Here is a 13,582-nt window from a genome sequence, read left to right on the forward strand (position 1 = left end):
CTAAGATGTGCTGTTCATGGTTTCCTGTGTCTGGTGTGCTAAAAAACAGTTGTGTATCACAAAATCATACCAATCTTCAAGAAGTTATTCTCCAGAAAGTGCCTTAAACTCAAGCCGAGTGGCTCACATTCTCTCAGACTGGAGCAGGATTAAACAGGGGCTAGCCATACTAAGACTGCCTAAAACATAACAGGGTTGTTTTTCTTTTCTCTATTTTCTTAAGTCTCTAAAGGTGTTCATACTAAAGTGTGAAACCAAAGAATTGTCTGGCAACATGAAATTAAATAGATCTGAGAATTGTTGTCTTATTTTTAGTTAGCATTTACATAGCATTTTATAATTGCAAGAGAACTTTACAGTCCATTTTAGTATCTGATATCATTGAATGGAACATAGCCCAGTCCTTCACTGTCCTCTGCTAATCAGACTCTTGTTAAAATGGTAGGTTTTGCACATACAAATAGAAATGGCTATAAACAAAGCCTAGCTTAAATTCCTGTTGTTAGTGTCCTGTTATTCACCAGGGTCAAGCCAGGTCGCATGCGGGCCCTTGCCCTGCCTTAAGGCAGCGTCATTCCCTGGGACAGTGTTTATTCAGCCAGCTGAAGCAGAGAATTGAGATGCCTCAGTTATCAAGATGATTCATTCAAAAGTGTTTCTTTGGTTGGAGAGCTTTAGAATTATTGACCCATTTCTGCACTTTTCATTAAAAAAAAAAAAAAAAAGGAAGTCGTAAGTAGTAATCTTGAAGTGTTTTGTTTTGTTTTTTATCTCTGTACCCTCAAGCCCTAGCCGGGTACCTGGCCCATAGTAAGAGATATATGTTATCTATTACAGCAACATTATGAAAAGAAATAATATTCTTTGCCCTGTTTTATCGATGAGCAGTCTAAGACTTAGAGGGGTGAAATAGCTTGCTAGTGAGTGCTGGAGCCAGGGCTTCACATTTGTCGTGTTTCATGTTCTTCCCCCACACGACTGTTGAACCCGTGGATGAGTAAATGTGGATGTATGTGCTGTGAGCCCTAGCAGTCCGACTCTCACCTGACTCTTTTGCCCTCCCATTGTTCTTTTACCTGCCTTTACTGGGGCCTGCAGCCTGCAGCTGCAGGGCCCAAGCACTGGAGAGTGGCCTTTCCCCCCCCAAAATACAGGGAGCTGGCATAGGGGCCATGACAGCCCTGGGCATTTTGCCCTCACTAAACGAAGAACTGAGGCTGGTGCTTCAGTAGCTTCCCGTAATTGATGGAGAGCACTAAATGGGCAAACTCCCTGTGCTTTCTCAGTCCGATCTAGGCACTGAGGCATAGAATCCAATGGGAAACAAATGTGGCCTTTTCATCCTCTGCAGACACTTGGGCAGCAGAAAAGGAGAAACAACTCTACCCTCCGTCACTAGCCCCCTGCCTTTATCAAAACAAAATGAGACAACTTCCCTTTTTCCCTGTCACTCAGTTATAAAAGTAATACATTCTCTCTATAGAAAAATGTGCAAAACAGATAGGAAAGCAAAAGACCGTACACTACTTGCAGTGGTTTCTAAGCTTTGAGTACCTCTTTTTTTTGACTGCAGATTCTTGAGGCTCACCCAGAACATCCAGTTTGGTAGTTCTGAGACTGCTTTTTTACCATATAGCCAGCATGATTCTGATGCACATGGTCAGTACATCACACTTGAAGACACACCTATGGGAAAACTGGTTAATGGTGCATGGCCTTTCAAATAGAAAATTAGTATTGTCTCTCTTTATATAGTTCTTATTCTGTGTGCATATATGTGTGTATGTATATATACAAAATTAGATAACTATATTTGAGTGTGTATTTGTGTGTGTATATATATATATATAATTAGATAACTATGTATTTGAGTGTGTGTGTGTGTGTGTGTGTGTGTGTGTATGTATATATAGTGCTCTGGGATCAGACCTCTGGAGAATGATCTCCTCTGAGCCCACCAGTGTAAAATAAACCTCCTGCCTTCCAAGATCTCCAAGTGCTGCTTGTTCTTCCACTGGGTGATCCAGACCAGATTCCATATATATGTATACACACACACACACACACACACACACACACACACACACACGTATGCATACATGCATACATAGTTTGTATCCTGCTTTCTTCACCTAACATCATCCCTTGTAAACATTTTTATCATTTGAATCCACTTCAGTCTTTGAACAGCTACTTGGAAAACTAAAATCCTGAAGGCCAATCCGCCATTATTGCCAAATGGAAGTTTTATCCAATAAGGCGTTTCTGTTTTCTTCCTAATAGCATAAGCAGATTCTGTTAATTTTTTTTTCAGGCATGCCAGTTACCATCTAAGATTACTCAGGTACAGTGGAAACTTGAGTTAATGCAAAGTCAGGTACACAGTTGTGCAGTCAGCTCCAAGCTGAGATTTGATGGCCTCTACCTCCCCACTCTTCGGGGTGTCTCACGTGATGTGACTAAATGGATAAGTGCAGGGCCCAGTCGGAAGTCTGAGGCCATCTCCCACCCCCTACTTTACAGCTGAGGAAACTGAGGTGCCAGGAGAGGAATGGTTCCTGCCGGGGGTCCCCCAGGCAGTAATAGCAGAGCCAGAGCAGGCTGATCGTTTTTAGGACTACAGTGCTGTAGTTTTTCCAGTAAAGAGAAGTTTTCAATTTGGCAAGGATGTAGAAAAATGGGAAATGGTACAGTCACTTTGGAAAGCACAGAATTGCCGTATGAGCTACCAAGTCCATTCTTGGATGTATACCCACGGAATGATAATGTGTCCACACCAACAGTGCACACCCATGTTCACAGCAGCATCATTCATACTGTCTGGAGTGTGGAAACCACCCAGCGGATGACTGGGTACCTACAATCTGGTATGTCCATACAGTGGGATGCTACTGGGCGATACGCAGAAATGAAGCACCCATGCAGGCTGCAAGGATAACCCTCGAAACTGTGATGCTAAGTGGAAGAAGCCAATCCCCAGAGACCAAAGAGTGTGTGATCCCATTTATATGACATGTCCTGAATAGGAAGATTTATATAAGTAGAAAATAGACCCATTGTTTCCTGGGGCTGAGGGAGATGGAGAAATGGAGTTGGGGGGTGACTGGTAAGGGCTATGGAGTTTCTTTCCAGTGTGATGAAAGTGTTCAAATTGATTGTGGGATGATTGCACAACTGTGTGAATGTACTAAAGACCACTGAATTGCATACTTTAAATTGGTGAATTGTATGCTAACATGAATTCTATCTCAGTAAAGCCGCTGAGAGAGGAAGATAGATTTCTTTCCCAATCACTTTTTTCAGCCCCTCACTTAAAAGCATCATTAGTGAAGAGTCTGTCTTTCTCCCTTCTTCTAGACTGGATGAAGGGCTGAAACCTGATGGCAGCCTCTGTCGTGGGGAGGCAGTATTCTACAGTTACTGGAAGCTCAGGCTTGGATGGGGCCACAACTGGCCAGACTACCTCCAGTGTTGACCGCTTTTCTATCCCAGGCCAATCCTGGGCTTAATCTCTTCATTTCTCAGGCTTTTTGTTTTTGTTTGTTTGTTTTTTTCAGCTGCAAAAGAGGGGATAATAGTACATACTTCATAGGGTTGTTAGGAAGATTAAATGAGATAATCCATTTAAAGTGCTTAGGAGTGCAACATCCTGTAGGTCAAGGCTGCTGCTAGCGCTCTCCTGGTCCTGAGAGTCACCTCTGCTTCCAGCAGAAAGCTGTGGGCACCCGGGGCTGCGTTCCCGTCCCACAGTTCAGGAGCCCTTCTGATCCCTATGGAGAAAAATGAGCCACCTGTTAATACCTAACTAGTTCTATACTTTGATCAATTAACGCTTCCCAGGATTAGTGACACTTTAAAGGGCCATTGCTACCTCTTTTGAGTGATAGTGGCATGCCGATAAGTTGAGTTAAATCTCCAGAGTTGGAGTCCCTTGGTATTTCTGGCTGGCTGATTCTAGGGCTGGCATGCCTGGTGTTAGTTCGGTGGAGCAGCATTGCCCGTTCAGGTTGAGGCAAATATCTCAGCCTTGGGAGTTTATAGCTGTGTGTCCATATATTCCCAATAGAAACAAGAAATCAATGCGTAGAAGCAATTATGTTTGTTGCTATGGAGCAGACTCTGTATTTAGCAAAACTGCCAAGTGCCAAATAAAAAAAAATAAATTAAGAGTCACAAAAGACATTAAATGTCCCATTGAAGAAACACATTAGGAGATATGTCCCCACTTTAACCACCACTGAGATTCTTGTTCTCCTCCTACTTTCCTTTGCCCCTTCTCCTGCAGCTTTACCCTTCGGCCGTTCTCTTTCTGTTGGAGCACCAGAAGTAATTGAAGTACTGTAAAATCAACTCTAGGCATTTAAAACTAGGGTAGGCCTGGTCTCTGAGCTGCCTGGTGGGCTAGAGCATTGTTAGAAAGCAAAGGGATTGAGCTTTAAATGGCTTAATAAAATTAATACGTTGTGATGTGCTCTTCCCCCTGCTCCAGACCCTGTCTGCCCGGACAGGAGACTTGATAATATACTCTCTGCCAAAGCCTGAAGGACTTCTTACATGAGCAACGTGGAGAGGGGAGTGGGGCTGTCAGGGCTCCCCCAGAGCAGCCACACTTCATGTTGCTGGTACAGGATTGTATTTGACATTTAATTTAAGAGGCTGGATGCCTAGATATAAAACTTTACTGTGAGAATAGTGATAAAAACCACCCAGACTTTTATTTAAGGGTCTTGGCCTCCTTCTCTCCTGTCTATCCTCTTCCTGTTAGTTCCACCTCTCATTCAGCTAGGAAATAAAGCTCAGATCTGGTCAAGTAAAAAAGATGTCTTCGTTGATCTCTTAAGGCTGAAGTTACAGAGTGCAACTCTCAGCTACCTCAGGTCTGTATGTAGGTGCTTGTATGTATTTATAAGATGTAAAATGTGAGAACCACATCTCTCCCCTGACTGCATTTAGCCAGAGGGCAAAGTCCACCTGTGGCTGTGTAGAGACGGTCCCTGCAACCCCGTGATTTAGTTGATTACGATCCTTGATTGAATGGCTTCTGTATACCTCTGTGGCTGCTGCAATAGAGTCTGCGATCCTTAGTTCCTAACTCAACCTGATTAGTTAGACATTATAATCCCCATTTTACAGATGAGGAAGCAAAGATTTAAGAGGTTTAATGACTTGCCTAAGGCTAATAATGCAAATAAATTGCCTTTTTATGATTGCTATATAGAATTATTGGTAGTTGTAGGAAGTTACTAACTTTTAGTTATAGAAATGGGTTGGGAATAGTATACCAATAGGGAGTTTGTTCAAACTTTCAGGGAAAAAAACTATTGAGTATGACATACTTTCTTTACTTCTATGGTGGAAGGGCACAGATGTTGGAGTCCAATGACCTGAGTCCTTCTGGCACTTGTTACCTGTACCTCTTAATTTGTCTATAACCATATTACATTTTTATTACTGAATACCCTAAAAATGGAGACTTTTGAGAAGGAGATAAGAAATGATGGCAGATGGTTAGTAGCATGGTGTTTGGGGACCCAAAAAGTATTTTAGCAACTGTACTTAGTTAGCAAGCCCTGTGGTTCTTAGGGAAGCAGACTGTCAGCTGGGGTGTGATAAGGCTTCAGTCTGCAGAAGAGAGATGGTGTGATAGAGGCAGGTTGTGAGGTTGAGGTAGACTGTGCTTAGGAGCTGCTGGGCAGAACGTGACCTGCCCTTACCACATGCTGTGCTTTGCTCCAGTGTCACTAAAGTAGACTGTCTGATCATATCAAACTAGAAAAGGCAGGCATTGCTCCTTGACAGCCAGCCTGTGGCCATTTACTAAAACCGAGGCAAGGAGCCTCTGATTGACATCGTTACTTTTCCTGCCTAGGATGTATGAGAAGGTCCTTCCTGTGTTCCTTTGGGAGATTTGAATCTGCACTTGCAAGGGTGTATGTTCTCCTTCTGTGAGAAAACTTACTGGGGGCTCTTTATCTGTGAGAGCTCAGTGGGTACTGTATAAAAGGCACACAATAAATGTTCATAGTTACTGTTATCTGCACCAGCAGAGTAGTTCTGCTGATGTTCCTACGTGCCCAGAGAATACTAAGTTCCTTCTATGTATTGTGTAGACTTCACAAAAATTTCTGTGAGAAAGATATTATTACCTCTGTTCTACAAATGAAACTTTCACCTTTCTGAGCTTCAGAAACACAGCAGAGTCAGTACTCAAGACCTACTTCTCTACGACAACAGACTCCATGAGGTTTACCATTTTGACCTGTAGCAAAGAAGACCGACATCTCGAAAAGTGCCCTTTCCTCAGTGTTCCTCGTGGTGTGCATTTGTTTGGTTTTGATAGTAAACAAATAACTGTGGTTTGGCAGGGAGAATGTTCGAATAGAGAAGTGGAATGGAGAAAGAGGGGTGACTCTTACTTTAGAATCGCTTTGATCTTCAGCAGATAATATAGGCATACTTTGTATATTCAGTTCTAAAAGGCTTAAAAATAGTATTTCTGGTTGCCCCTGAAACTTTCAGTGTCAGTTCCCACCTCCCGCTTCCTGCAGGATAATTTCTGAGGCAGAAACGTCTTTCTAGCTTATGCACAGGTTAAAATGGAAGAAAAGCAAGAAAACATGGTGAACCAGAAGCTCTGACTCTTACTCCTGTTACAGGTCCTGGGTGTCTCTGGGGACTCCATCTAACTTTCACATTTCTACAGGGGAATTTCTACACCCAGAATTCTTTTTCTGTTCACTCAGGAAGAGTTGTGCTCCCAGGTTTGTGATTGCTTTCTTTAGTGCCACCCTGGGGTCAGGCAAGGAGAGAAGCGTCTAAAGAGCAGGCAGCAGTGTGCACTCGTAGTGAGCCTAGCATTCGTGTTGACTTGTTCCACGGTGCCTCCAGCTTAGCTCCATGACACTGGGTTTCACATCAAGTTGTCATGGCAATAGAGTCATAGTAGCCGACAGCATGAACAGGCAGCCCTAGGAGGAGAGGATGCTTGGCATTGATGCCACAACCATAGTGACTAGATCTCTGTCTCTCACGGTAAGAGCTGCTCATCAGTCTGCTGTGACCATGTCTCTCTCAGGTGACTGGGGGCTCACAGTTGCTATCTGCTTCACAGCTGATTCACAGATTCAGTTCAGTTGTTTGTTAGGATCTTTGCAGTGCAGAGCCTTTAGGAAGCACGGTCCCGAACCTCTAATGCTGTTCATGTATGCGCATGTACATGTATATTCATATTTGCATTGGGGGGATCCATGAAGGAGGAGATTCAGAAGAAGCATACTACAGTTTCATATGCATGAGGCTGTTAAAGCAAAGAAGACTTAGGCTCATGTACCAAAATTTATAGTCACAGGAAGAAGCACTCTAGCAGAAGATGGAGGAAGGCTGGAGTATTATGACTGAAATATGAAGTTCCTGTTGAAGATACAAAGCAAACCACGGACTATATGAAACAAAGCAAAGTCTAAACACCAAGGAGGAGGGAAGGGAGGATCACGTGGAGTTTCTCTGGGCCGTAGGATTTTGTTTAGCAAGTTAGAGGTACAAGTGACAGTGGGACTGGACTAAAGGGCCTGAGGTGGGTGGAGGCAGTTGGAGCTAAGATGGAGCATGAAGGTCTAGAGACTGGGTATAGATATTTAGTGGAGAGGATGGAAGGGAATGCAAAGAAAGGGGTTTCGTACATACAGGGCAGACTTCTTCAGCCACTGTGGTGGAGAGGCAAATGTGGGAGGGCTCCTCACAGTTAATCAAAATGTATTGACCACCATTTTGTGCAAGAGCCTAAGCAAAGGTGTCATCGTTTCTCCTCTAGATACTAAGTCAAGAGACCTGTTATCTGCTGGAGAAAATAAAACTTAACTCCAGAGTTTAAAGCCTGGTTGATTTCCTAAACCCTGGTGGTGGTAAGGGGGAAGGTGGGGAACAGGACAAGGTCTGAAGGGAAAATATGGAAGAATAATATTGTGGTTAAACAACAGAGTGTGTGGTCAGAGTTTGTGGGTTCAAACTCCAGTTCTGCTGCTTACTCTGTGTAAGTTTCTCACCCCCTCTGAACCTTAGTTTCTTCATTTGTAAGATGGATGGAATAATAATTGCCACCACTGGTATCATTGTGATGATTAATTCAAGTAAAACACGTGAAATGCTTCCATAGTACTTAATATCTGGGCACTCAGGGCAGCAGTGAAAACACTGAGGAGGAGGAAGAGGATTCTGTTTGAGCTTAATGGTTTGAGTAATAGAAAAGTGTCCAGGTAGAGACACACATCAAAAGAAATTGCGACCCAGGAGGCCTGGAGAGAAAATCCAGGCCTAGGAGCCATCTCTGGAGGCAGTGGTTGAATTGCAAAAATGGGATGAAATTACTAAGGAGGAAGGTGTGGAGAGAAAGTGTCTTGGGCTGCAGAGGACATTTGACAGTGTCTGGAGGTGGGGGGAGATGCTGCTGTCCCCTCCTGTGAAGAGGCCAGGGGTGCTGCTATGTATTTCACAGGGCACAGGACATTTCCCCTGCACAAAAAGTTATCAGCTTTGAGTATCAGTAATGCTGAGGTTGAAAAACCCTGGTTAGAGGAGTTTCTCAATCATAGTCACCTAGAGACAGAGAATAAAATTGCGGGGCTAGAGCCAATATTCAGAAAGCCAGAGAAGTCCAGGGTCACAGAAACCCTGGCAAGAAACTAAAGGCCGAGGGGCATCAGTAGTGCTGAAATGCTGCACACAGGTCAGTAGTGAGGCTACATGCAGTTGGTGGTGAGTCAACTCTGTAGTGGTGTTTTTGTGAGTAGGTTTTATATGACTTTTTAAATAAGCTTGGTGGTTAAAGGTAGGAAGATGGTAATTGCTTGATAGGGCAGCATTGTCAAGAGAAAAAGGTAATTTTATTCTCTTCTTAACTTCTTATTTTGTGTCACCTTAGAATTTCTATAGCAGATTCCTAGTCTCCCAAAAGCCCCGCTAGTTTTGGCAACAAGTATGGTTAGAGACAAATCCAAATTGGTGAATTATTGCTCCAAGAATGTAAAATTTATGCAGTTGTATTATTTTAGAGATAAAAGGAAAACCGTTTGGCTTCTTACTTTTAGTAGCTCAGGAGCCTGAGGCCCTGAGAGATTCAGTGATTGCCCCAAGTCACTTAGCTGGTTGGTTCCAAAAGACAGGACTGGCTAACCCTCAGGACCTCTGACTTCCCATCCTGAGTGCTCTCCTCTGGGCTGAGTTGCTCTTCAGTGGCCTAATACTAGTTCTTGGAGTGTGGTTTCCTTTTCAGTAGGGTGACGCTCCTACTGTGGTTGTCAGAGCGCTGGCCAGGGACAGGGCTGACCTGAGGCGAATCTTGGCTTCATAGTTTACCCGCTGCATAACACTGGGCAAGTGACTTAGTCACCGGGGGCTTCAGTTTCCCTTAATATAAAATGGAAGTATTACTGCCTACCTGAAAGTTAGATTAGAAACACATGTAATAGCACCTAGAACACTGACTAAACATGGTAGCTCTTAGTATTTTCATTATCATTATTCATAAGGCCTGTCTTTGTCATGGATTAAAAGATATGAGAATACCCAATGATGGAATCAGGCCAGAGTTAGGCACATCTTTTCTTTTCACCCAGCATTGCTTTTAACTCCATCTCCCACTTTATAATAAAAGCAGTATCATGTGGGTCAGTGCTACTTGGTTATCAGGTCCTGAAGCAGGTGTCCCTCTGACATATTGTTAGGATGTCTGTTTCTCATTGATGAATGAGCCTGATACTTCTTTAAAGTATGTGGCTTCACACTTTCGTTACTCATTGGATCAGTTAGTTAGATCTTTTTTAGAGTTTTTCAAGACGCTAAAACCTGGCTCTTCTGAGGAGCCTCGGGACTACTGAAGCTCCCACAGAAGAACCTTCAAATGACACAGGAGCGTATGCTAAGTCCTTGGCTGTTGGGGAAGCCATTCTTTTAATGGGCTTAAGTTGAAAAGGGCTTTAAAAACCCTTTTCATTTATTATAGAAAAAAGGAGTCAGATTAGGAAGGGAGGGTCTGTTATTAACTGGGAAGGCAAAGAATGAAAATGTTGGCTGTGCTTGAGATGAAGATTCAAGTTTAACTTTTTTTAAATATAAAGAACATAATTATGTAAATAATTATAAAGAGCATAATTGCTGGATCATGTGGTAAAGGTATGTTTAGGTTTTTTTTTAAGACTGCCAAACTGTCTTCTAAAAGTGGCTGTACCATTTGGCATTCTCGTCAGCAGTGAATTAGAGTTCCTTGTGCTCTACATCCTTGTCAGCATTTGGTGTTGTCAGTGTTCAGATTTTGTCCATTCTAGTAGGTGTGTGATGACACTGCCTTGTTTTAACCTGCATTTCCCTAATGACATATGGTGTTGAGCATCTTTCCTATGCTTCTTTGCCATCTGTATATCTTCTTTGGTGAGATATCTGTTCAGGTTGTTGGCTCATTTTTTAATTGGGTTGTTTGTTTTATTATTGTTGCATTTTAAGACTTCCTGGTATATTTTAATAACAGTGCTTTATCAGATGTGTCTTTTACAAATATTTCTCCAGTTTGTAGCTTGTCTTCTCATTCTTTTAACAGTGTCTTTCACAGAGAAGTTTTTAATGAAATCCAGCTAATCAGGTATTTATTTCATGGATAGTGCCTTTGGAATTGTATTTAAAAAGTCATCACCATGCCCAAGGCCATCTAGATTTTCTTTTATGTTATCTTTTAGGAGTTGTATAGTTTCGCATTTTACATCTAGGTCTTTGATCCATTTTGAGTGAATTTTGGTGAAAAATGAAAGGCCTATGGCTAGATAAACTTTTTTTTTGCACATGGATGTCCAATTTTTGTAGGACTGTTTGTTAAAAAGACTCTTTCCTTTGTATTGCCTGTGCTGCTGTGTTCAAGATCAGTTGACTGTATTTATGTGGGTCTATTTCTAGACTCTCTTTTCTGTTCTACTGATATATTTGTTTGTTCTTTCACCAATTCCACAGTGTTGATTACTGAAGCTTTATAGTAAGTCTTGAAGTCTGGTAGTGTCCTCCAACGTTGTTCTTCTCCTTTGATACTATGTTGACTCTTCTGGGTCTTTTGCCTCTCCATATAAACTTTGGAATCTTTTTTTTATCAATATCCACAAAATAACTTGCTGGAATTTTGCTTGGCATTGCATTGCACCTATGGATCAAATTGGGAGAGCTGACATCTGACAATATTTAGTGTTCCTATCCATGAACGTGGAATATATTTAGTTCTCCTTTCATTTCTTTCATCAGAATTTTGTAGTTTTCCTCATACATATTTTATTAGGTTTATACTTAAGTATTTCATTTTGGGAATGCTATTGTAAATGGTATTGTACTTTTATATTCAAATTTCACTTGTTCATTGCTGGTATATAAGAAAGTGATAGCCTTTTGTATATTAACTCTGTTATAATTGCTTATTAGTTCCAGGAGTTTTTTGGTCAGTTCTTTGAGATTTTCTACGTCGACAGCTATGTTATTTGTGAACAAAGACAGCTTTATTTCTACCTTCCCAACCTATAAACATTTTATTTCTTTTTTCATCTTATTGCATTAGCTAGGGCTTGCAGTATGATGTTGAAAAGGAGTTGTAAGAGGACACATCCTTGCCTTGTTCCTGATCTTAGTAGGAAAACTTTGGTTGCTCATTATTAAGTGTGATGTTAGCTATAGATTTTTTGTAGATATTTTTTATGACGTTAACAACGTTTTCCTCCATTCCTAGTTTGTTGAAAGTTTTTTTTTTTTAATCATAAGTAGATCTTAGATTTTATCAAATGATTTTTCTGCATCTATTAATGTAATCATGTGATTTTTCTTCTCTAGCCTGTTGACATGATATGAACTGATTTTCAAATGTTGAAACAGCCTTGCCTATCTGGGATAAATCCTGCTTGGTCATGGTGTATAATTTTTTTTACAAAATTATTTGATTCAATTTGCTGATATCTTATTGAGGATTTAACTTTTTCTTTGAGCTTCATTTCTTTTTAAAAATTACTGTTGAAGAAAAGTGTCACACATTATTATAGGAAATTTGGACTGCCAGTGGAAAAAAAAAGAAAAGTACTCTTAATCCCATCGCTCTGAGTCACCACTCCAACGTTTTGGTGTATTTCTTACAGTCTTTTATAATAGAAATATTAATAACAGCAACAGTAAATATCATTATTATTTCATTGAGTGGATACTTGAAGTAACTGATACCTGAGGTTGAGAACCCATGGTGCTGTATTTACACAATTGGGTAATGAAAGAAAGTAAAGGTATACATGACTGCTTTTGTCTGGAGTCTTCTGATAAAGATGAGAAAAATGGTTTAAGGAAGAGATTAAAATATTCACTTTAATTACCTTTTCTGTACCCTTCTCAGTGCCCCATTGTAATATCCAATCAATTCAGTCTTCCAACCAGGTTGTCAGAAAAATATTTGACCTCACTCAGAACGTGAGTAATGGAAGGTAGTTCATGGTTGGTGTCTGCTGTGTTTCTAGGCTGCTGGATAATTTCCCAAGCCTTAGGAATGGGTACTGGTTTTATTCACAGATAGTGGCTATTCTTCTCATACACAAAAGACACTGTAAAAGGACTTTATCCTCCTTGTTGATGAAGCTCTTCCCTCACCGGCCCTCACTGGAGCCCGGTGGAGATTTGGACAGTGCTCTCTTGGAGCAGACTGCCAGAACAAATACTAGAGGCTATCCAGAATCCTGAACTTGGAGATTCCCACCACGAAAGTTTCCATGGACACTGGCACGCAGGGAAGGACAGTGTGCTGGTGGGAGTGAGGGCAGCTTGCAGCATCTGAAAAAATTCCATTTTGTGCTTCTTTAATTTTCTATTTTAGAACTGTAGTCATTCAGAAAAGGAAAGGGGGAGAAAAAGTGGACTTCTTGACCTTTTGGGGAGGTATTTAGAGTCTCACAAACTATTTCATACAGTTCACACTTTATAAGGTCATTTTTGGAGTAGACCCTTTAAACTTATTTGCAGGAAATGTGTCTCAATGAACAAGTATTTCTGACTCTTCAATTAGTATAGACTCCGATACTTTTCTTTTGTGTAGCTTCCTGCTCCTGACCCTGTTCCATCCTTCTCAGTTCATGTCAGCAGCACTTTTCTGGAACAAGTCTTTCTTAAGCTGTGATGCTTTCTAGCTAGTTTGCTTTTTCCTTTTTTTATATAATCTGCCTATAATAGAAAAATAAATAAAACCTTGGTTTCCTACAAGCCAGCTAGCTAGGAGTTAATGGCTTGCATCCCATGTCAAGCATACTGAATGGTGGTGTTTTTAAGTACAAGTTCTTAATTCAAGGTTTTATGTTTAATTATGTATGTGTAAAGTGCCAGTCTGTGTGCCTCTTGGGTACAGCCTAGCTTGGAAATATTAACTATGAGAGCATATAGATGTACCATGAGATGAAGCTTTAACTCTTCAGATGTGCATCCTTAATCCCAAGATTCACATGGGCAGGGCGGGGGGCGGGGAGGGTGGATAACGGGATAACATCTCAGTGGGGATAATATCAGAGCTGCCTGTTAACCAAGGAAACATCTC

The 13,582-nt window shown here is 41.3% G+C and overlaps 2 protein-coding genes across 3 annotated transcripts in view; one reads left to right on the forward strand and one right to left on the reverse strand.

Moving 5' to 3' along the window:
• Positions 1-13,582, forward strand: part of TRIM44 (tripartite motif containing 44) — a 105,941-nt gene that overhangs the window by 25,394 nt on the left and 66,965 nt on the right. The window lies entirely within an intron of this gene.
• The window catches only part of LOC144242536 (uncharacterized), a 40,589-nt gene continuing 29,840 nt past the window's right edge, over positions 2,834-13,582 (reverse strand). The window contains exon 4 of the mRNA XM_077777510.1: positions 2,834-3,770. Coding sequence (XP_077633636.1) covers positions 3,693-3,770 — 78 coding nt within the window. The 3' untranslated portion in view covers positions 2,834-3,692. The remainder of the gene's footprint in view (positions 3,771-13,582) is intronic.

The sequence above is a fragment of the Crocuta crocuta genome, unplaced genomic scaffold, assembly GCF_008692635.1.
Source record: "Crocuta crocuta isolate KB4526 unplaced genomic scaffold, BGI_CrCroc_1.0 scaffold384, whole genome shotgun sequence".
NCBI lineage: Eukaryota > Metazoa > Chordata > Mammalia > Carnivora > Hyaenidae > Crocuta > Crocuta crocuta.